The sequence below is a fragment of the Acipenser ruthenus genome, chromosome 14 (assembly GCF_902713425.1).
Source record: "Acipenser ruthenus chromosome 14, fAciRut3.2 maternal haplotype, whole genome shotgun sequence".
Lineage (NCBI taxonomy): Eukaryota > Metazoa > Chordata > Actinopteri > Acipenseriformes > Acipenseridae > Acipenser > Acipenser ruthenus.
Window position 1 is genome coordinate 32,532,107 of NC_081202.1, and position 25,543 is coordinate 32,557,649.

The window sequence follows — 25,543 nt, forward strand, 5'->3', positions numbered from 1 at the left end:
TTTAATTACAAAATATCTTGAAATGCCTATTTTTAGACTGTGAAATAAACAATTTGTACAGTGAAAAAAAACACGGCCCTATATATCAGATATCTGATTCAAATGGAAAGAAAATCAGGAAGCATTTCTCAGATAAGTGAAAGAGATATAAAGGAGATGGTACCTTTCCCTATGGCAGAATAAACTAGGTTTATATTGGAACCATATCAAAAAGAAAAACGCAGAATAGAAGGTATACAAAACATAATTATACGTTTATTCTGAAATATTGAGACACAGACGACAGGCAGCCCCTGCCTCAGAAAGCAAGCGTGTTTCTTTTCGAAACAGTAAACCAGTTTGCAGCGCTTCAGCCACAATTAGAGTTCGAGGAGGTACTTCTTAAGACAACATTACATGTGCAACAGTCTACAAACTGGAAAACACACCAGGCAGTATCACATACTATACAATAAAACATAAAAAAACATGTCTGTACTAAAATAGAGGTCTTTTCTGTACATTTCTAAGACACGTAGAGCTTTAAATATTATATAGTATAAGTATTTTATATTTTAATAACAGTCATTTACTGTACGCAAAGAACATACACATTTTGTTTTAATTATTATTATTTTTTGGCACATCAACATTTTAAAGGGGCATATTAACCATGAGAAACTTCCCCTAAAAGTGCTGCACAAATCGATTATCTGGTTTTGGAATCAACATCTCTACAGAATTCAGGTGCTGACAATCGGGTGAGGGTCATTGGTGTTGATTGGGCTGATTCACTATTCAGAGTGAAACGAGTGAAGAAACAGCTGCTTGGATTTGTGATGATTGCTGCTTTTCTTAGACTCTGTGGAGAACAGCGATCCACACAAACCCAAGCAGCTGTTTCTTCACTTGTTTCACTCTGAATGTTACAGTAGCTCGATCAACGACATAGACCCTCACCTGTGGAGAGCTTTATCTGAATAATCAAAAAATCAGTAAGTCGCTTTGGAGAAAAGCCTCTGCTAAATGACTAATTATTAATAATAATAATAATAATAATAATAATAATAATTATAATAATCGGTTCATGCAGCCCTATCCCCTAATGTGTCAAAAAGTTATATAATTTTAACATTTGGAGTTGTGCCTTTTAAAAACACAGCAACAACAACAACAACCATTTTTAACAGTGCAATTATCTAAAAAAAAAAAAAAAAAACACTGCTAATTAGTTTCAGACAATGTATAATATTTTCTAATAAATGTTGGCCTTGAAGCATATCAAAAAACAAACCTTAATATTGCTGTTTTTGACAATTTTGTTTTGTAATATTGAGGAAACCAGTATTTTGAAGCCATTGAACAAAACAATTTAGATGGTATACGTAATTTTTACCTGAAATAGTTTTTTTTTTATTATAAAACCAACTGAAATAATGTTTTCTGATCACAGCTGTTAACATAATAAGCGTATAACCCCATTCGTTAGTACTGAGGCAGATTGCATTTGATGTCATGGCATGACCCTCATAAAAGTTTACTGCAGTGCGTCACAGTAAAAGCATAGCCAAGTATAATAAAGCATGGTGACGCGCTGGTAAAAAAAACAAACAAACAAAAAAAAAGCCAGATCACAGCTCAGTATGATAAAGGACATGGGTAACCATGGTAAGTCAATGCAATGTTTTAGTTTTCATAAAACACTGCAAAACTACTGTGCGAATTTACAATCAGTAAAATTGACATCATTTCACCCAGTTAGTCAAGGGTTACACGTGTGGTGGTAACCGTCAATACTTGCTGTAATTGTTGGTGATGTGGCACACAGAGGTCCCTTATCTATCCGGATGTATTTGCAATAGAAAATAATGATAATGCTTGCTATTTGGTCCTTCGGCGTAAAATAAATCAAAGTTTATGGCAGTGCCATAGTAGTATTTTATAATTGTTATGGCACGGCTATAATTATAAATTAATCCATGACTGGGCATCTCTCAAACTGTTTTTTTTGTTGTGATTTGGATTAAACTAATGCCCACTGTCTGGGAGTGAGGTTGAGACCGCCTACTCCACCTAGCCAACTTACAGCAAGTATCACGATAGTCTTTTGGTGATGGACATATTATATTGCAGAGTGTACAATAAACAAAGCAACTTCAGGATCTAACATTGTGGATCTGAAATGCAGTACTAATCGGTAGCTGGGACACCATCTGTTGAAAGCCTGTTTGACCACTTTCAATTTCTTGACATGTTTGACAAGTAACCCTGATCCTGTATTTAAATGGTAGTTAAAAAATATTCAAGCTTGTCTACCCACTCCTCTTCACACAGACTTATCATTAAAGCACAACAGTAACACATATCTGGATTTCTGTACAATTTAATTGGATGTTACATTAGAAACACCCTCTTTAACAGTGTCAGTGGGGTGCGGGGTTAACCTGGGCAGACTGAGCAGCATTGATTTGACGTGACGAGTCTGCAAGCTGTTTTGGACCATACCTCACATAGTATCAGCCTCTAATTCCTTCAGGGTAGTTGTATTAGGGTGGAGAGCTGCTTAAGGGCGTAACGTCTGTTGACCCGTAGGGTCACTGTTCTTGAGACCCCCTCTCACCCCTCTACTGATTTGCTGTCCAATTGAAACAGGGAGATGCAGCTTTTATGTAACACAGAATGCCACACAGGTAACTTGCAGTCAATCTGCACAAAAGTGTGTGTTAAATACTGCAGGTGTTTTTTTTTTAAAATGTTGTGTCCAAGCCCTGTACATCTGATTTTAAATGCACTGGGAATAGAAAAATGTATGTTTTACTGTAATGCTATTTACACCCATTTTGCTTTATCACTGAAATCAAGGTAGTTTAATAACTGAAACAACATATCGAAGCATATGACCTTTATGTCACATTTCCATTTTCACACTCATTCCAGCTTGTTTCAATTGGCAGCAGACCAAGATCAAACAGGTCTGAATTAGGACTGTCAGCCAATCAGTTAGGAATCTGGCTCGCTTGCAGAACTCGGTCTCTCCAACTCACTGATGAATGAAGTGACCCAATGAGCGCCCAGTACGAAGGAGAGATTGCGGCGCCATGGTATAATAAAAGGGCTGTCAAATTATCATCAGCGGAATATTAGAGCTGGGTGCACAAATGTATCAATGGGAATGATACAAATATGTGACAGATACAGGCCAGCTTTGGCTGTTGTGTAACGCTTGGTTGCGGATTGTAGACAGCAAATGAAACCAGCAGTAAGCAGGCGGATACTGGAACAAGCTGAGATTGAGTGCTACTGTACATGTTTCATGGGGCAGACACAAATGTAACGTTATGCATAGAAAGATAATGAATTATACCCATAATATATAGTTCCCTGGTCTCTGTTTACAAAACAATTTGCTTACTACATATTCTGCGGGCAATAATCAACAGAAGTTAGCAGATAATAATATGCCATTTTCTCAGTTGTCCAGAAATCCCTTGTTAATGCTGAAAATGTGAAAGCTGAGGCTTGAGTCTTGAGTAATATGTATTTTGTAATCTCTTACAAGTATAATCTCTAGTAATAATTGCTAGCCTGGCTAACACAGTGTTATCCATTTTTCCATACTTCCTGTGTAAGCAGGCCTTAAGTTTGTTTACATCCTGCAAGGTAGATTTAGCTGGAGGAAGGGAGCTTTGGCCTTTAAAATTGCACCAATGAAACCCCTGGTCAGTTCCTTAAGTAATTAATCACTTGATTAAATCTGTTAAAACTGTAATGGAATGGCCCTCCAGGAGCGGAGTTGCCTACCCACAAACTATATTGTTAAGTAATAGCCAAATAGAACGGTTCCTGCTACTGTACATCACTGCTTGCAAGATATAAAAATATATAATTGACATTTGAAGCTGTGCTGTATTTAAGGAAATGATACAGTATGGGTTTATAAGAGAACACCCTTTAAAACATTCTTTGGAATGTATGGGAAAGGCTTATATTTGGTTGTAGTGATGAGGAGTGGTTTTACTGCGAGCTGATTTAGCCACAGCTGGGCTTGTTGCCTATGCTTGGTATGCTTGGTAGCTTAGTTAATACGTTGTGTAAAGGGTGTCTCTTATTGTTATAATGGTACCACTTTAAAATAACCACCGCAAATTCCTGATGAATTCCGGCTGAATCCCACAGGATCAACACCTGGGTATCTTCTGCACTTCCTGTGAGATCTGATATCATTCATTTTGAATTCAGCCCTGTTAATTCATCATGATTTAAAAAGGTTCCATTTTCCCCTCCATCCATTCCTAATGAATGTTTATTCTTCACTAATTCATGCCCTCTTACTCACCCACCAGGGGACTGTGAGAAGTATTCATTCATGCATTAATGCAGGCCTTGTATATGTGAGCAACAGTGTTTGTTACAAAGGAACATGGAATGAATATGGGCAATTCAATCCACATGAATCAACAGGGCTGAATTCAAAATGAATGACTTCAGAACTCATAGGAAGTGCAGAAGATATCCATGTGTTGATCCTGTGGGGTACAGCCGGAATTCATCAGGAATTTGTGGTGGTTATTTTAAAGTGGTACCATTATAACAGTCTTCTCAGTTTGGCCAAGAGTTTGCTCAAACTGTGCTAAATGATTTCTATTATGCGATGCATTCGTTCATTAGAAATCACATACACGAAAATTGCACTCAGGAACTGCTGTTAAACAGAAAATGGGTTATCTGTTTTTAACTATGCTGTACAGTACGTTCTGTGCATGGAATGACATCTAAACATGGGTTCTGTTCCGCAATTATCGGATCTTAATAGGCTGATTTCTCACTATTAAGCTTGCAGTAAAACCTGGAATGGATCTCATTGTTATGCAATGGGAGCTTTCCATCTCCGGGATGTTTTCTGATGTTTGGATGGACACATCCCATGGGCCCAGATTGGCAAAAACTCACAAGTTATTTAAAAAAAATGTAAAGATAGAATAAAAAGATTAGATATACTTGAACGTGTTTTAAACCACTGCCGTCTAGAAAGCGTGAATGCATGTGGAAATGTATTTGAATCCATTTAAAAAACATTCCCAATCAATCTTTAAATAACTCCTGAAGTAAAGATTTGTGAAATACGGCTGGCTATCAATTACTATATAGTTCATTGTCTGTTCAATTGATCTAAGCTGTAGCAGACCTAAAAACCACCATGGTAAAAATACTAAACTAGATCCAAACCTGTCACTGTAATTACTTTTAAAGATACAAATGCAAGCAAGAGACTCACATACCCTGTTAGATGTTGCTTTTCATAAAGCCCCCTTCTTTTAATAATTTAAATGGCAGCAATAACTAGATCCACCAAACTGGAAAGGAACCCTAATAATGTTTTAATGTTATAATGCATGAGCTAATGTATTACTTATTATTGAATTACTAATGCCATAACCATCCATTCACAGTACTGTATATTCACCACTTATAAACAGTCCTAGTACAACCCCTTTTATTAATAGTAGTACATTTATAATTGCTATTAATTACTTTCAACTACTAAGAAATGGTTATAGTGGGCAGATTAATTGACTATTGGTAAGTTATTCTCTTCATTCTTTTAAGCAGATTTAAATAACTCCAATACAAGCATGACGGGGTGCTTACAGTTCATAAGTTACTAAAATGCAAGTTCTCAAATGTATTCTAAGATCTGGGATCTGAATCATTTTGAAAGGATTTAGCAGTCAGGGTTCGGGTTCGTGCACATTGCATATGATATTGCTGTAGACAATGTGTGACTTCATGGTGTGTTAGAGCAGTGGTTTTCAACTCCGGTCCTGTGGACCCACTGTGTCTGATGGTTAAGTAACTGAGCTCTCAATTACTTTTTTTTTTTTTTTTTAACTCTGTAGGCCTTATTTTGAAGCACAGGCAAATTATTTTGAGTTTAATAAGTCTTTGTAACAGCATAACAAAAAAACTACTTCAGGAAGTAGCAGGAAATTGTACTTTTATGCTGGGCTTAATATTTTTTTCAATTTAGAGTACCTGATTATTGTAGCCATGTAGGTGTTTTTAAGTTCACTGGATGCCTGGTCAGAGGGTGGCGCTGTAGCGCAGTGAGGTGAATCAATCACTAGACAATGTGATGCTCCCTGTATAATCTTTATTGCTGCCTTTATACCATGTTTTTATTTTTATTTGGTTTTATTTTCACTGAGCACTAGATTTGGCCATCTTTCAAAACTGTTGAAAGGGTTAATGGATTTCTAACCTTACTTTATTCATCAAATCATGTTTTAAATGAAAGTTTTGTTAAAAGAGACAAATAATGGACATATATTGCAATAACCCTCACAATAACGCTTGCACTTCGCTACTAATAAAATAAGAACAACTAACATTAATACATTTGTGGGTTATGTATTCCTTATCTTTAAGACACAAGTCTATGTATTAAATCCAAACCCACATTTTGAAATGTGTTTATAAAAAAAATAATCTAGATTGATGCTGTATAGTTTGGCCTTGGAGATAAAGATTTTGGAAAATAGCTGTACGTAATATGTGTTGTATGTAGCAAACAGGGCTGGAGATTGAGATGTGAACTATATTACTAAAAAGACAGAACATGATTCACAATACTGAAGAAAAATACTGATTTACATGACTGAGAAGACACATTCTGCACAGTAAAAAAAAAGGAACCAAAACTGACCACTGAGTTTGAAGGCACGTCAACTCTCCTTAAGATGTTATTTGGGTGGGTTGGGATATCCCTTACTCTCTGAAGCTTGACCAAAGTTTGTTTAATAAATAATACAAATATATCCACATTAAAAAATAATAATAATAATAATAATAATAATAATAATAATAATAATAATAACAACAACAAAAATAAAAATAATACACTACATGCATTTCATATAACTTAAAACAGAATAATTTATATTTAACGTTATTTAACGTTATGCGTGTAATTATGTTCTCCTGATTTTCCTGGAAAGTGCGCACCCGCACGACGTGTTGATTCGTATCCACCTCCACCCCATAGTGCTTTTCTCCGTGGTCAGCGCTCTGACGAAGGTCTGTGAGGTTTTGCATTGTGAATTCCAGTGTTTGTCGTCGATTCCTCGGCACCCGCTTCTGAACGGCTTGGCTGCCCTGCATTTGGTTTCATAAAAGTATTGCTTGACGTCCGAGCCGCCAGTTTTGATAACTCCTAGAACGGTCACTTGATGTCCCCTGATATCTACCGCCGTGGATTTGTCTGTGACCCACACACTTTCGCTGTCGCACACAGAATACTCCCCTCGGTAGCTCTTCTGCTCCACGTAGCGCTTTTTCCTCGTTTTATTCCTCATTTCAGAATTCCCCACGTAATCGTCGATTAAATACAGCGGCGGCGGCTGTAGCGGCGGCCGGTCGCTCAGAAGCACCCGTGGTGAATTATACCGCTTCTGCTGTCTCAATAAATCTGCGTCAATGCTATAGACCGGCTGGTAGGCTGACGTTTTCCTTTCGAAAAAACCTGCGTCCTCCGGAATGTCGCCCTCTTGCTGCGTGTCTTGGTATTTGTCAAAAACGTCCTCTGGCTGCTGCTGTTTGTTTTTCATTATGTCCGCTTGGAGGAGTTTGATGATCAGGGAATTCACCGGGTCTTTCTGCAGTTTCCTTTTATCCATTGATGTAGCGTGGAGGCCACAGAGGTAAGCAAGAAACATCACATACAGCAGGATGGACATCACTAGATTCACCTGCAAGATCTGAAAATAAGAAAACAAAATGTCAGGCGGTACATTTCTGCAATTCCAAACCCTATAATCATTAAGTTAATCATTAATTCATCTTTTAGACACCTCCTGTTAATCAGTCTTAAGCCTGCCATTAGGGATCAGAGGGTTTCACAGACTCCAATTAGCACTAATCTTGGACCTCCTACAGTCATTATCTTATGTAAGATTGACCAAAATGAAGGCCAATCAGGGTCTGTGAAACCAAAGCCCAGATTCTGGTTCTCTCGATAACTTGTTTTCACATACAGATCCCTTATCAAAGATCCCCATAGTAAAAATCACAGCAAAATGTAATAAAGCATAGTGAAAGCATAGTAAAGTTTCCCATAGTAAAAGCATAGCAAAGTGTAATAACGCACAGTGAAATCATTGTAAAGCCAAGAGCGGTGTGGTAAAGCATATTAAAAATACAAACCATGATGAACTATGATATATGCATAGTTAAACCATGGAAAATGCATTGGAAAAAATTAGCCCAACTACTGAGTTGTCTTTGTGGATTAGGGTTACCATTTGACTGCATGTTCACAGTTTGCGACAGTGAGGCTTTTTAACTCAAATCCCTGGTAAGTGTAGCTTTTCTATTCAAAATATGAAGAAAGCAAATGATGACAATTGTAATGCTCTGGGGAATTAGTGCAATGGCCTAGGAAGTACAAGTAGAACACAACTGCACATGTGAGACCAACAGAAAGACTGGAAGTGCATGACAGGTATGATTTATAGTATCCTTTTGTTAGCTAAAAGAGCAACTTTCTACGAGTATAAAATATGACAGTAATTGTAACTATTGTTCTAGTTTAGATTCACTTTGTATATCATTCTCTATTTCAGTCCTCACATCCTGGTGATGTTTTTAAAACTCAAAAGTTTATAGTCTGTAGCTCCCTGTACCTCTCAGAAACATGTCTAACTTGTAAGTATCTTAAAAAATATTACGTGAATGAATCAGTGGTTTCTGCTTTGACCGCCATTATAAAAGTTCCCCCATAGTAAAATCATAGCAAAGTATAATAAAGCACAGGTTAAAGCATGGTAAAGCATAGGTGAGCATTGTAAAGCACTGAGAGGTACGGTAAAGCATAGGTGAGCATTGTAAAGCATGGAGAGGTACGGTAAAGCATAGGGAAGCATTGTAAAGCACAGAGAGGTCTGGTAAAGCATAGGGAAGCATTGTAAAGCACAGAGAGGTATGGTAAAGCAAAGGGAAGCATTGTAAAGCACGGAGAGGTATGGTAAAGCATAGAGAAGCATTGTAAACACAGAGAGGTATGGTAAAACATAGGGAAGCATTGTAAAGCACGGAGAGGTATGGTAAAGCATAGGGAAGCATTGTAAAGCATGGAGAGATACGGCAAAGCATGGGGAAGCATTGTAAAGCACGGAGAGGTACGGTAAAGCATAGGTGAGCATTGTAAAGCACGGAGAGGTACGGTAAAGCATAGGGAAGCATTGTAAAGCACAGAGAGGTCTGGTAAAGCATAGGGAAGCATAGGGAAGCATTGTAAAGCACAGAGAGGTATGGTAAAGCAAAGGGAAGCATTGTAAAGCACGGAGAGGTATGGTAAAGCATAGAGAAGCATTGTAAAGCACAGAGAGGTCTGGTAAAATATAGGGAAGCATTGTAAAGCATGGAGAGATATGGTAAAGCATGGGGAAGCATTGTAAAGCACGGAGAGGTGTGGTAAAGCATATTAAAAACACTTTAAACCAGGGTAAACTATGGTAAAGTATAACCCCACGAAAACTGCTAAATTACTGTACACATTTTTAGTGATAAACTTTCATTAAAAAGGCATGGGACACCAACTCCCAGAAGCTCTTTTTAATTAACCAGTCTCTTCGTTCCCTACAAATTTCAAATTAAAATGTATTTATTTAACCAGGATAGAACCCTTGAGCTATACATCTCATTTACAAGGGGGTCCTGGCAGGAGAAGACAGCAAAGAAATAACCTTATAAAATCAATTGCAAAAGTAGACAAATCATTCAAATAGGACACAAACACTTAAAGAATCATAAAAACAGGAATACACAATAAAATCATAAAAATAGAACAATTCCAATGTACTGTACATAATCCATTTTTATGAGTGATTTTAAAAGGTATTGTGAAGAGGCTGTTTTTATGTTCGTAGGCAATACATTTCAAAGATGAAATGCCTGATATACAAAGGCATGTTGTCCCGTATTAGATACCAATTTAGGGATTCAGGATTTGATCTTGGTCCATAGGTAGTGTTACATGTCTCTAACAGAGGTGTAAGGTAACTTGGAACATTTCCAGTGTATACCATATAAAATCGACTCGCATGTTTCTATGTCTTTGTGTTGATCATGGGACTAGTCCTGAGGGTGCACAAGAGAAAAATATTAAAGAGCGTTTGTCAATTTCGTAGGAAAATATCATAAAAAAATAGAATATATGCTTACCGAATGTGTACGTCTTTTCAAGACAAGAATAGCTTGAATTCCACTTCAGTGAATGGACGGAAACGAGTTTGAATATTTTGAAGTAAGACAGGATCTCTTTGCTTCCTAATGTCTGCCGATCTTTCATCAGAAGCTTGCTCATAAGGGCTTAAAGCTCAACCAAATAGCTAAAGGCAACATTCTTCTCATCATATAGAGAGGATTGCTTTGGAAAAGGGCGAGACTGTTTTAAAGCTGCCCTGAAGGACAACGTGTACTCCCCATAAAATAACAAACAAACAACCAGGCCGATTTATTATTTATTTCTTCATTTTTAAAATGGTGTTTCCAAACTTCAAACAATAGAACAGGACAATGAAGCCAGTTTAATCCGGGAACCAGCTAAACGGGAAAATTAATTTACTGTGAAACCAAACAAATCTAGGACACGAGTGGTCTTTTGAGCTTCTGATGTGCACATTTGCAAAAGATTTGAATGAGCCAGGTTTTAACCCCTTCAGTTCCAGAATGTATGCAAGTACGTCAAAAGCCAGAGCACTTGCAGTACCATGCCGTGTCTGTGTACGTCAAGGTTTGCCGTCTATTCTATAGGGTTTCTTTCAGCCTGGTCAGTCAGTGTGAATGCTCTGCAGGCTATTTTTACTGTGGAATTTTCCTTTTGCAGTCGGAAGGTGTTGGGGGTGTGTCCAGTGACAATTTTATCCAATTGCATTTCGCGCATCCCATTCATCTGCGAGTGCATTGAGAAGAATGGAAGATACAAGAACAAACCACTGGCGATCTTAATGTGTATATATAGTATTTACTTTCATTATGGAGCAGTTTATTTGCAGTATTACTTGGTTACTGTTATTTTATATTGGTATAACTTGCTTGCTATTATTGCAAACAAAATACGTCAACATATAAGATTGATGGCATGCACATTCATGTTTACATCTGGAGTTGAAGGGGTTAATGTGCTGTGTTGCCCCAAATGTTATTTATTTATTTCCAATGCAGTAAGACTTGGTGGGACGGCTGTTATTCATTTCACACAACTGAAAATCTTAAATCATTCAGCTGACGTCAATTAGTTTAAGCGTTGGCATATTTGAATGTTTAAACATTGCTGAGTTTATGACCTTCTGCATGTTTTACCATTAGGAACTGAGGAATACACACACTTATAAAATGCTTGAGAGCACAGATTGCATATTGGGCGAAATAATCCAGGTTGTGCATACAAAATGTATGGGATGGAAAAAGGGGACGAGGACTTTGAAAAGGATTTCGGGGTTATAGGGGAGTCATTAAAAGTATCTCACCAATGTGGTGAGGCAATTTCATAACTTCTTTCATTTCTTTGAGTACTATTGGGAAGAGCTCATCCGGCCCAGGGGATTTCTCCTAGAGCTCCTAGTCTCTTTAAGACTTCTGCCTCTGATACGCCCCCTTTTTTTATTTATTTATTTATTCCGCATTATTGAGGAGTTTGGTGATAAAACAAGTGATCAGGAGATGATTTATCGATATGCACGACTATGAAGAGGTATGTGAAACAAGCGAACAAGGGGTGGGGAGGGGCTGGAGATGCAGTACTGAGTGTCTTGTTGATATGCAGTGCCTTTTAAACCTGATTTACTGTGAAAAAAAATACTTTTAAACAGCGTGTCTAAAATAAACTGCACGTGTGAAAATAAATTGGACCTGACGCGTCTGAGACACACTGAATAAATGGACCGCAAAGGGTTAAGGCTTTGAAAACGTGTCCCAATAAGAAGCCTCATGTGATGTGATGTGATGTTTTTGTTTGACAGTTTCTAAAGATTGAACTGACAAAAATGCCTGATATGTTTGATTGGAAGTACTTCACCCATACATTGTTTCATATGATTATGTTTACTTGATTTATGTTTTTATAAGCCATTATTAATATAAATATTAAACACATAAGATGCTCTGCAGAACATTCTGATATCTACGCAGATATCTACTTAAAATCCCAGCATTTTGTTGTATATTTTGTTGCATTTTTGGACTGTCTCTAGACAACAGAAAAATAGAGGAAATGATTGAAGAGAGAGGAAAATAAACTCAAGTGGTGTTACCAGGTGGCAATGGTGTTGTTTTAGACAATTATATCAGACCCTTATACACTACTGTAGATGTAATCTTCTTACTTAATTGTAACTCAGAGAAAATAATTACATTTGCATGGTGTTGGATGTATATTTATTGGTGTTGGACATACATGTCTGAAATTGCTGGGTACAAATATTCAAATATAACTTTTAACAGAATTAATTTTAATAGAAATTTTAACAGATGTACTTACAAGTGCTTATTAAACAGGAGAACCCTTTCAGTAAATCGCAATGCAGTTCAAATATGTAAATTATCATATGGTTGCATTCAATTTTGTGTATGTGTCAAAACCATTGACTTATTCCATGAATAAGCAATATTTTCTATAACTATAGATAATTGCCTTCAAAATGGCTCCCCATATGTATTGTAAGGATGATTTTGAAATGTTGACTGTGAGGTTGCTTACTTTAGGAAAGTGTGGGCACAAGGGCTCTTCTCCCTGAAAGACCACTGCTTGCCAAACAAGGACCCCCTCCTATAAACATGAGCTGTGATAATACTGAGGTCATGTAGTAATTATTATTATTTTTTTTATTATTATTTATTTCTTAGCAGACGCCCTTATCCAGGGCGACTTACAATCGCAAGCAAATACAAATACATTCAAGTGTTACAATACAAGTAATACAATAAGAGCAATTGTACCAGAAGCATTTCCATTCAGGGAGTGGACTGTTTATCAAGTGGTGTGGTATGGTGTGGTGTGGTGTGGTGTGGTGTAGTGTCATGTGATATGGTGTGGTGTGGTGTGTGGTGGTGTTTTGTGTGATGTGGTTTGGTGTGGTGTTGTGTGTTGCAGTGTGGGGTGGGGTGGGGTGGTGTCATGTGATGTGGTGTGGTATGGTGTGTGGTGGTGTTTTGTGTGATGTGGTTTGTGTGGTGGTGTTTTGTGTGATGTGGTTTGGTGTGGTGTTGTGTGTTGCAGTGTGGGGTGGGGTGGGGTGGTGTCATGTGGGGTGGGGTGGGGTGGTGTCATGTGATGTGGTGTGGTGTGGTGTGTGGTGGTGTTTTGTGTGATGTGGTTTGGTGTGGTGTTGTGTGTTGCAGTGTGGGGTGGGGTGGGGTGGTGTCATGTGGGGTGGGGTGGTGTCATGTGATGTGGTGTGGTGTGGTGTGTGGTGGTGTTTTGTGTGATGTGGTTTGGTGTGGTGTTGTGTGTTGCAGTGTGGGGTGGGGTGGGGTGGTGTCATGCGGGGTGGGGTGGGGTGGTGTCATGTGATGTGGTGTGGTGTGTGGTGGTGTTTTGTGTGATGTGGTTTGGTGTGGTGTTGTGTGTTGCAGAGTGGTGTGGTGTGGGGTGGTGTCATGTGGTGTGATGTGGGGTGGTGTCATGTGGTGTGGTGTGGGGTGGGGTGGTGTCATGTGATGTGGGGTGGGGTGGTGTCATGTGGTGTGGTGTGGTGTGGTGTGTGGTGGTGTTTTGTGTGATGTGGTTTGGTGTGGTGTTGTGTGTTGCAGAGTGGTGTGGTGTGGGGTGGTGTCATGTGGTGTGATGTGGGGTGGTGTGATGTGGTGTGGTGTGGTGTGGGGTGGTGTGGGGTGGGGTGGGGTGGTGTCATGTGATGTGGGGTGGGGTGGTGTCATGTGGTGTGGTGTGGTGTGGTGTGGTGTCATGTGATGTTGTGTGGTTTGGGGTGTTTGGGGTGGTGTTGTGTGCTATGACTCAACCTGACAGCTGCAGAGAAGGAGTTTATTTTATTATTGTTAAAAATTGTATTAGGAACAATTTATCAGAAGAAGTCTGTACATGTTACCATATTTCTTCAGCATGGGAAACTTGATATGAACGGTGTGCTGAGAAAACGTATTGTTTGTTTGACTGTGAGTCTGTCTAGTTTGTGGGACTGCCCCTCTATCAAGGTCTGTCAGATGTCTTGTCTGCAACCAGGAGATGCACTCTTTAGATTTAACACAATACATGTCAGGGAAGCTTTTGGATAACAAATGGATTTTTCATGTCTGTTTGCACAAGTCTTTTCTACATCTTGCCAATATTTGTCCAATCCTCCATACACAGACATTCACAGCATATGCAGATCTTTGAACTGACTTCATTCCAAGCAAACTGCTACAGATTTAAAAAGGTGAAAGATCAGGGATTGAAACTCTACTTAGCTAATGTAATCCACCAAGACATTCACTTTGAAAGCTGATTAAAATATTTATTTGAAGTAGGTCACATGGTCTGATGGCAGCTACTGTAGTGGCAGGAAGAAGCAGCAACTTCTACAGCATGGTCTTTGAAATATATCTGCCAATTCCAAATTGAATAGATGACAGAATAAGCCGTGGACCAATGCTTATATTACTACTGCCAATAGGAGGTAAGAAAATGGCTTAAAACTTTGGTTAGCACTCCTTTAGCAATCACTGCATGCCCTTTGTCATTGTTTAAGGACAGTATTGGATTCTAAAATGTCTTGATAAAATGAACATTCAGACAAAGTGTTGTGTTCTTTGTCAAGAGTAAATTGCATTATGGTGTCATTGTTTTGTCTTTTGGTATAACATAATACCTTAGTCCCAGAGAAACAGCTACAGTATAATCCCAGCACTTTTCTATTAACGTGCTTATGGCTTATGAAGTAATTCCATAAATCTCAGCTATCATGCACTTGTGTTCACTAAGTAGTTCTCATGCGTTGCGGTTAAAGCAAACATGCGTTTTCATAAAAAAAAAAAAAGTAACAAGGTTAGCCCCACCCTTTTGTATGTCTTATTTCTTGTCATTGGCCAACCAGCTGCTTCCCCAAATGACTGATATGCTTTGCAGTTCATGCACAAACACTGCAGAGGTGACCTACAGTAGGAAATGAAACAGGCTATCAGAAAGTAAGGCTTGCAAACTGAGAACTTTCTTTTAACCTAGTATAGTGCAAGCTATTACTTTTTTTAATTAAAATACACGCTTGCTGCAACATGTGCTTCTTTTAAAAGCACACAGCGGGTGCAAATGCACAACAGGGAAGATTCATGGGATTCTTTCATTAGCTTTGTACAGTAACTACTTTCATAATAAGCTTCGATATAGCCTTAAGAATGAAGCATGGACTGTGACTGAACCCTCGGGATATTACAACTTTAATGAGGTCTGCTTTAATGTACAGCATTTATTTTTTACAGCTCAATTATTAAAATCTTCTGATTTATCTCAGCAGACACATTCAACTTTCCAACACCCCCAGCCCCCACCCCACCTACTGCCAACTCAAAACCCACATCCACAATAGTGAAACAACTGGGAGAGGAGGGGCAACATGATTTACACCACATGGTTTAAAGGTGCTTAATAAAGCATTGTAAAAGCAAGGTAAAGCATTGGCAAGCATTGTAAATTATAGCGAGATATGGTAAAGCATATTAAAAAAAAACAAAACATGATAAAACAGGGTAATACGAGTATCTTTAGCATATACCATAAAAGTCAGAATACAGTTTTCTGATACTCCCAGATGTGCTAATGAATGCCTTTACCAGCTTCCTTCATTTTGAAAGTGATGCTCATGATACATAAGTGATAAATGCACTTTAGATACACAGACAGGCACCTCTTTAAATCCACAGATTCTGGCCCTCTCAATACCTTGTTTTCACATACTGTGTTTATTCTTTGGAACTGTGTATTATTATTTTGGGACTGCGACCAGTTGTTTAGAGACTATGCTGTGTATTGCCTGGGATTATTCTTTGTGATCACCAGACCAGGATTATAAATAAATATATTGTTTGGACCGTGAACTTTGTTGTCTGTCTTCTGTTTCATGATTACATCACCACTACACCTGCACACTGCAAACCACTTTGCCACAGTCCTCTTTCTAAAGACCAAATAAACCATGGCCCTCAATTCTCTGGGACACAGAGGGTAGAACACCCTTGGTTTGAAGGACACCACCACTCCTGTTCACAATATACAGACCAGGAATCAGAAACCAAGGCTTTAAAACCCATTCATTAGGCTGAAAATGTTCCTGTTCTGTGAATACATACAGTCAATCCTGTTTGTAATACATTTCTTTCAACCTAGGAGTCAAAGGAAAAAAGCTCACTTTGGATATTATTGCACTAACATCCAGCCATACAATTAATTTAATCCCACTTAATATCACTTCAGGAAATAAATGCATACTATTTGACAGTTTACATATTAGTACGTTTAAAATCTTTGTTGAAGCTTGTTCAAATATTGAGAAACAAACTGCAAATTCTCTGGAAATGCCCAATACAAAAGAAAGTTATGGAAAAACATATTTTATTTTGATAAGGTGAGCCAGGGGCCCCTGGAGGATCAAGAGCAGTCCTGCAGGTGTCGAAGGTGTCTGGCCATTAGGGCCTTGCAGGGCAGGGAGGAGAAACAATTCCCAGACAAATTTGCCTCCCTGAGGCAATTCAGTGCTCCCTGAGGAATCTCTGTTAAAGACCTGCAACTTCACACAGCCAGGACAAGAACCTGCACTTCCCTGACTGTATAACTCCCCCCAATGCCTTTACTAGGGGAGACACTGTGGGACCCCTGCGCCCCCTGACTGTATGACCCCTGCACACCACACGGCTGAGCTTTTACCAGGGGGACTCTCGGGGACCCCTACACTTCCCTAATTGTATGACCCCCTGCACACACCAGAGCTGTGCCATTACCAGGGTAGACCCCACATTTTACATCTTTCTATTAAAATCTTTGGAAGCACTAGATGGCAGCACCAAGCACCTTGGTTCCATCTAGCTGTGTGGAGTGTACGTATTACCAGTCAACTCCTTTTTCCATAATTATTATGACTGAGAAATGATATTCAAACAAAATATTGCACAAGTTTCTAAAACCTACATTTAATAGAAATGTGGCTCTTTCATGTAACTCACCTAACTGGTCATAAAAAGTTAATGTAAAGAAAACAGGAGAACACAGTGGTTAAGGATCATTTTTAACCCTTTGCAGTCCTACGTCGGACCAGTTCCGACATTATAATGTTCCCTTTCCGGTCCAATGTAGGACCCTGTCCGACATCATCAAAAAGACGTAAAAAACAGGTCTCTAGTTGTTTTTTGTCTGGGAAAAGCTGAGAAAACCATTCAATGGCCGAGTGAGACCGATAGGAGCCGAGAGAAGCCAAACAAAAAAAAAACAAGGGGGCGGATCTGAGCAATACACATCGCCCCTGCACCACAGAGATAACACGGACATAAACAAACAAGATAGCTGCTTCTGCATCCAGCACTCAAGAATATCACAGACATTTGCAGAGCTTTTTGAGATGTTATAGTAATAAAATAATGACGGATCACATTATTGAGGAGTTTGGTAATAAAATTAGTGATCAGGAGATCAGGAGACGTGCGCACGACTATGAAGAGGTATGTGAAAAATACAGTGAACAAGGGGTGGGGCGGGGCTGGAGATGCAGTACTGAGCATCCTGTTGATATGCAGTGCCTTTTAAACCTGTTTTACTGTGAAAAAAAATACTTTTAAACAGTGCGTCTAAAATAAACTGCGAGTGTGGAAATAAATTGGACCTGACGTGCCTGACACGCGCTAAATAAATGGACTGCAAAGGGTTAAGGACTGATTTTAAAGAGTGTATAAGCTCTTAAGCTAAGGGAACACAGAGACACTTTTTCAGGAACAGTGCTTGAAACCTGGATCCAGGAGACCTGCAGAACTAATCTGGGGCAACTTTGCTGTATCATACCCCAAGTGTCCCCTGGTGTGCCATGCAGTGGTCTGAAACCTAGTCTCCTGAAACCAAGTTCCAAGCCACAAAGTGTCTTCATGTTCCCTCAGTTTAAGCTCTTAGATTAAACATAAAACTGCAAAAAGTGAAAGTACTTGATAAGTGTTTAAATTGCCTGTACAATAACACAACCCATAGTGACACGCATAACTAAATTGCATGAACACCTCTCTGTATTACCTTAACACCTCTGTTATCGGAACAGCACCCTTGGTACCCTGTCCTGTTTTTCTGTACCGTTGGCACAGTAAGTGTTCTATATCTAGTACTTGACAGTACAATATTTCAGGCTATGACATCATTGGGAAAGCCATATGACCAATTTTACAAATTCCATTATACAAAAAAAAGTGATTTTAGGAACATCGGCTCTGGTCCCAATCAATTTGCACAATAGTGGTTTTGCTGTCTTAAATATACCCGAGCTGCACAAACCATACCCACAAACCATACCGTAACACTGTGAATAGGGTGCAGGGCCACTGTGGGCAACTGTAGGAAGCTAGGTTGGAGAGGGCCACAAAAGCGAGCTCCGCGTCCTCTATGGCCGGACCATCAGCAGCTCTTGGAGCCCCAGAGCCGCTCCTTCATGACCTGTCCCAGGACCCCCTGCTGGACATCCCCGATGCGCAGACCTCCCATAGTCGCTCCCCATCTCCACAGGCGAGAAGGGTGAAGCGTTCCAGGCAGGCGAGGGACATTATGGACCTCAAAGCCCAGATGGCCCAGGTCCTGGATCTGTTGACCAAACAGGCACCTGTGGCCCCGGTCGCAGTCCCAGCTCCATTGCAGCCCCAATTGCCATACCCCACCTCCCCCAGGGGAGTTCAGGGTAGATGGAAAGAGGCGTCCCAGCTGGTGCAAGAGGATAACGCTTTCTATAGCGGCCTCTGGGGAGGGGGCCTCCTTCTCCTCTGACATGCAGGTAGGCACACCCCCTGCTTAGGGGTAGCCTCGGAAGCCAGTGCTTCCCCATTGTCGGTTTCGGCACTTATGGGACACGCTGCAGCCTTCCTGCAGGTCCCCTGGACGCCAGCGGCAAAACCATGCCGGTCCTTTTTCCGGACGCAGGTGATGGCTCCTCTCCCTCAAAAGTTCCCAGCCTTCCCAGATTTCATGGAGGATGTACGGTCCTCCTGGGAGGAGCGTGCTAAAGCAGGCTGCACCGCTTGTCTCTCTAGAAGGTGTGGCAAAGCTTGGCCTAGCAGGGTTCCCCCCGGTAGACTCCACCATCACTGCCCTGGTTAAGGCCCCGCCAGTGGGTGGGTTGGCTAGAGACCCAGCGTGGCCGAACCCTCAATGCAAGGTGACAGAAACACATCTCAAGTGGGCGTATGCAGCATAGGCGCAGGCAACTCGCCTGTCAAACACTGCGAGTGTGCTCATGGCTTATATGGACGGTGTACTGCACAGGCCCCGCTCCCTGAGCCGATGGCCACGGAGCTGCGTCTCCTGTCCAGCACGCTGCTGCAGATCTCCAGTCTCCAAGGGCAAGCTCTTGGCCGGAACCTGGCTGGCTTGATTGTGGCTCGTAGACAGCTGTGGCTGTCACAAGCCAGAGTTCCTGATGCGGATAAGGCCGCACTGCTAGACGCGCCTATATCCCCAGGACATACCTTTGGGCCAGCCGTGGAGGAGATCTTACAGAGATCCCACCGGGAATGCAAGGCATCCCGGCAGGTGGCCGCGTTGCTCGCTCCTCAGATGCAGACTGTCACCAGGACAGTTCCAGTCCCCACGGCTCCAGTGGGTGACCTAAGGCATCGCCTACAGGGCACACCAGCAGCAAACAACCAGGCCCACCCGACAGGCAGAGGGAACGCAGGACGTGGCCAGCCCAGACACCAGCATCACAGGAGGCGTTTCCAGTGCCAGCACCCTCAGCAGCCCGAGCACAACAGCTGCAGTACTAGCGTGCTTGCACATCAGACATCTGGGTGCTTGCCACTGTGCCAAATGGTTACGCGCTTCAGTTCCGCTTTGGACTTCCTCCCTTTCGAGGTATTATGACTACTTTTGTGACAGACCCTTTCCAGGCCTCGGTACTTCAGAAGGAAGTGGCCGCCTTGCTGTGCAAGTGAGCCATTCGTCTCGTAGACCCCACCTCCCATGGGTTGGGGGGCGGTCTGGGAAGGCGGAGGAGCACACAGATCTGGGCCAGACCACTGGACATCCCTGCACATAAACATGCTGGAGCTGCAAGCGGTCTCCCTTGCTCTTCACCACTGACTCCCGGTGCTGAGCGGCACACATGTGTTGATCCAGACGGACAACACGACAATGGTGGCGTATGTCAACCACCAGGGTGGCCTATGGTCACTGGGGTTGCATCGCATGGCCTTCAGGCTATTGACATGGGCTCAGAGGAACTTGCTGTCCCTACAGGCGATGCCCATTCCTGGAGTGGTGAACTGGGCAGCGGACCTCCTCTCCGGGAACGGTTCCGCATCCATCAGAGTGACGACTCCACCCTCAGATAGTGGAGCGCATTTGGGAACGGTTGGGAAGGCGCAGGTCGATCGTTTCGCCTTGGCAGAGGCGACGCATACCTAGGCGGTCCACTCAGCTTAGACACCCTAGCACACGAATGGCCCAAAGCGTTTTTGTACGCTTTCCCGCCTATACCGCTGCTCCCGGCCTTTCTTGAAAAGGTACAGTTAGAGGAAGTGTCAGTTCTCCTAGTGGCCACCAAGTGTCCCAGGAGAATCTGGTTTTTGACCCTGTGCCAGCTGTTGCACGGCCAGCCCTGGGAGATCCCACTGCACTTGGATCGCCTCAGTCAGACGAGAGGCACTCTTTGGCACCCAGAACCGGGCAGGTTCCGGTTATGGGTCTATGTGTCTCCCATTCTCGTTGCTGAGTGACGCTATCGAGGAGACAGAATCTGACATATCCAGCATTGCTGAACCCATTAGAATCATTTGACCTCCCTCGGAGCCAGTCTGGGTAAATATTTTCCAGAAAGCGTTGCACCCCAGGATGACTGGATTACACAACCATTTCTCACTGAGGCAGAGACATTCGCACATCTTTCAAATGATGTCCAGGAACAATTGATTGAACTGCAGAGTGACAGAACCCTTGAAATGAAGTTTAAAAGAGTTTTGGTTGAAGGCAGGCACGGAACACTCAGCTCTGACAAAACACGCAATCAAAGCTCTTTTGCCATTCGGCTCCTCTTACTTGTGTGAAGTCTGATTTTCACCATTGGCTGTGCTCAAGACAAAATACTGATCAAGATTTGAATTAGAAAACAACCTCAGACTTTCCATTTCGAAGATTTCTCCACAAATTGACATATTGTCAGCAGAAAAACAGGCATATTCTTCTCATTAAATTGGTAAGTTTGTATCCCATACGTTTTAAACCTAAATGTAGTTTATCTGAAGTTATTTTGTGATGAGCTTTAAGTTTGAGTGTGCTGTGGTTATTGTTATGATTAGATATTATTAATATTATTACATATATTGGGGGGGGGGGGCGCAAAAAGTTATGGAAATTTAAAAGGGGGGCTCATGTAAAAAAAGTCTGAATACCATTGCACTAGAGCATTGGCTACATCTTGGGCCCTCTTCAGAGGGGCCTCAATGTCTGAAAGTTGTACTGCGCCTATCTAGGCTACGCCACATATCTTCTCCAGGTTCTACCACCTTAATGTGGTAGACCCTGCCCTGCCTTCATTAGGCACAAAGGTCCTGGAAGGTGTAAGTTCACACCGCTAACCCCTGGGTTAGACAGTGTTAGTGTGTCCCTCATATGCTGCCTCTGGTATACATTATCCCATACTTAATGTCATTGGTGGTCGTCTTCGAATTGTTAGGTTACCTACTGTAACCCTGGTTCCCTGAAAGAGAAGACAACCACCAACCGCGAGGTCTCATCGGTCGCCCTCACAGGTTCGATGGAAAAAGAGAAATGGCTTCCTCGGGATGACAGTTTTATTCCCTCGGTGGGCAGGACCGAGTGCATCATCCCAGGAAGAGGACTTGTATAGAGAACACAGCGATACCTACCCAATGGGCAGGCAAATCCCATACGTAATGTCATTGGTGGTTGTCGTCTCTTTCAGGGAACCAGGGTTAGGGATAGGTAATGCATGTGTCTCCCATGCGACTTTTATAGGCTACTCCCCCAGTCAGTGCTGCTGGATTGGTGGTTTTCCAGCCAAATGTGTCTTGTTTTGAAAGCATCTTGCGGGTAAATTTTTTATCGTGCATGTTCTTTTTCTATTCCTTTTATTATGAGGTCATCACCAGCGCAGAACTTCAATCACCACAACGTCCTGTATAGTATATCACGTCCTCCCCCTGTCTTTATTCTGGAGCTCTGCATCCAATAAAATTACGAATCACATAAACGCTGTTATTTTTAATTCGTCACCAATTTCAGAACTGTACAATTACAATTGTTTTTCTATTTATTTTTAAGAATGTATCTTTAAGAATCCGTGACACTTCTGGACAATTTAATTTTACACGACATTCTGAATACATGTTTTTTTTTTTTTGGTTTTTTTTCCTGGAACTACGGCATTTGATCTCATCAGATAAAAAACAAAACAAAAAACAGCGGTTCCGGTACTGTAAATTGTGAGAAAAAACCAAGCAAAGCAGATACATAAATAGGTTTATAACATTACTCTGTGTGCGTGTGCGTGTGCATGTGCGTGTGTTTTTAACGTGTACCACTTATTTGTGCTTTTGTAATATACATTAAATCTTAAATGTAAGAGCAGGTTTTGTCTGCTTTATAAAAAAAAAACACAATTTGGATACTCTTCATCAGCATTTTTAGTAAAAAAAAAAAAAAAACACATTGTTAGCCCTATTAAACTTCAGTACTGTAGTTTTGTAATAGAAGTTCCTCATGTTCTCTTTATTGCATCACAAGGACGACTGACGGAATCGTACAATTGTGCAGGAATCAGATGTGTGTGACTTGACTCTGCAAACATTTAAAATACGTGCCGGTTACCGGAGACAGAGACTCCGATTCGTGTACCATAAGTAGTGGCGCGTAGGGAATCTGTTCCTAATGCCTATTCAATGGCATAGTACAGAAAGATTATTTTGATTACCAGACGGAAATATCGATGCACATGCATCGAAATTATTCTTAAATTAACTCTTAAGTCAAGGTTCTGCCTATTGAATAAAGTACCAGAACACCGTCCAGGCTCGACTACACCACACCATGAAATTTAGCTTTGTCGTCTCTAATCCCTTCTTGTTTTAGCATTTCCCCTTCTGGCTTTAAAACTATTATTTGACAGATGCTTCTGAAAAATAAAACAAGCCTCGACACGACGTCCTAGCATATGTTGGGTGAAAGGGGAAAACAAAATAAAATAAAACAAAAACTGTTAAAATCAATTTAAACATACAGTGGTGACATTTATTTACCATTTATAAAGTTTTTGCAAAAAAATCATTGACTTCCCAACGTTTCGGTATGTTTAGCATACCTTTGTCAAGGGGAAGTATGTTTGAAAACGAACAGTAGAGGCAGTTACAGGCTTTCTGTGCCATGGTATATAGTGTCCCTGAATAGATAATATATAATGCACACATGATATCACGAATAACTGATCATAAAAGTAGAGAGGGAGAGAGAGAGAGAGAGAGAGAGAGAGAGAGAGAGAGAGAGAGAGAGATACAAAAATGTAATGTTGTTTTGGGTAATAAATGTATTATTGTGCCTAAATTATATTTGTAATGGAACGTAAAACACACCCAATGTGTATCTATAATCATTTGCACGAGTTTTAATTTTACTTTATAAAGTAAACTGCTTACAACGTTCAATCTGCGCGCCTTTGATAGTTTTCATTCACGCACAACTAAAATGTGAACTATTCAGCCCGTTATATAACACTGTATATAGCATATGTGAACGTAAAGCAATATTCAAAACAACAGCAAATGCACCATTTTTTGTTTGTTTGTTTGTTTGTTTGTTTTTTATTTTATTTTATTTAACTGGAGTTAGGTGTGTAGTAAGTCACAGAACTGAAGTGTAAAACGGCGTCTGGACTGTTAACCTTTCCTTTGGGCGGCAGCCTGTCTGATCGGGTTCTGCATTCCTAATAGTTTGCAGTTCAAACCTTATTACTAGTCTATTGCTAGAACCAAAACTCTTTGTTGTATATCTGCTACTGTTCACATAAAAAAAAATGTAGTCAAACAAACGGACTTAATTGGTTAACAATAAACGCCACTTCGATATACTTATATCAAAGCGCTCGGATTGCTTTAAGTTGTATGCTAAAAGTAACATGAATACAGTAGAAGTTCTACCAGCAAACCAGTACATATTGCAGTACGAGTTCCCACAAAACAGAAAGATAGAAAAAGAAAAAGTTATGTGGTAATTCTGTTTCCTTACCGTAATAAAGGTAACCATAGCATCCGTATTACATTATCCAACAGATACATTAATGTTTAGGAAGCTTGCCTTCAAAATTAAGTTAGGAGCGCAGAGCTCGATGCAATGTCGGGTTCGCTTGCAGAATCTGCGCAGATCATCTGTCCAAAACGCATTCTCTCGCCCTCCCTCTCTCAGTCGCTCTACCTCTGAGACTTGCAAACGTAATCTGCTCGATTATAACCAACCAGTCCAGCTAGATGCCTGTGCGAGTTGCATATTAACCCAGCGGCACTGTAGAAATCAAGACATTTCACGTGTAACGCCAACACACACACAAACTTAGCCCACGTAAATCGCTGTCCCGGGTACTGATCACCTCCTATCCCCCTCCTCCTTTCAAATATATGCTATTTATGTAGGACACTACTACTACATGAAAAATCTGCCATAGCACGCACTCGCCAAAACACGCCTTGAAACATGATACTCGATAATAACTTTATCCTGGCAAACGCTACAATTATGTAGATTCTGCGTGTTTTAAATAATTATCTTGAACGCTTTTCCCAAGGACAGAAGCCAAAATATATACTTAGGGAGGAAACAAACAAAACAGACGACCGATCTTTAAGTGACATACAGTTAAATGACAATGCCTTACTGGCATAACTAGCATTTCCCTTTACGCTTGCAACACACCAACGGGTACATGTACAGCAATGTAATTTAGAAATAACATGCAGAGTACGGTTCAAGCTTAATGTTACTGTCTTCCTTGCGGTCCTCTTCACATCTACAAGTGCAATTATTAAACACTTAAAGGGATGACAGTCAGTGTTAGGTGTTTCTGACATATAGAAGGGCGGATACTTCAACTACCTATTCATTTTCACTGTGCAGGCATTAGAATATATTCTCTGCTGTTGCTTCATTCATTTACATGACATTCCAATCCCTCCACGTGACGAATTGGTTTAGTGCCCACAGGATTCCGATTGTATTCTCGAAATAATTTGTTTTAATCTGTCATAGACGTACAATTAAGACAGCTAATGAGCTGCAATCCTTATTAAACTTATTTATTTGCAGGTACTGTTGTTCCTTAATGGGCCGTCCAAG

At 40.7% G+C, this 25,543-nt stretch overlaps 1 protein-coding gene across 1 annotated transcript; it reads right to left on the reverse strand.

Moving 5' to 3' along the window:
* Positions 1 to 233: 233 nt before the first annotated feature.
* Positions 234 to 24,806, reverse strand: LOC117419343 (neurotrophin-3-like). Its single transcript, XM_034032004.3, has 2 exons — positions 24,443 to 24,806; positions 234 to 7,733 (listed from the first exon to the last, which is right to left on the reverse strand). Exons 1-2 carry the CDS (start codon positions 24,458 to 24,460, stop codon positions 6,948 to 6,950), a joined length of 804 nt encoding a protein of 267 aa, XP_033887895.1. The 5' UTR covers positions 24,461 to 24,806; the 3' UTR covers positions 234 to 6,947.
* Positions 24,807 to 25,543: the final 737 nt, after the last annotated feature.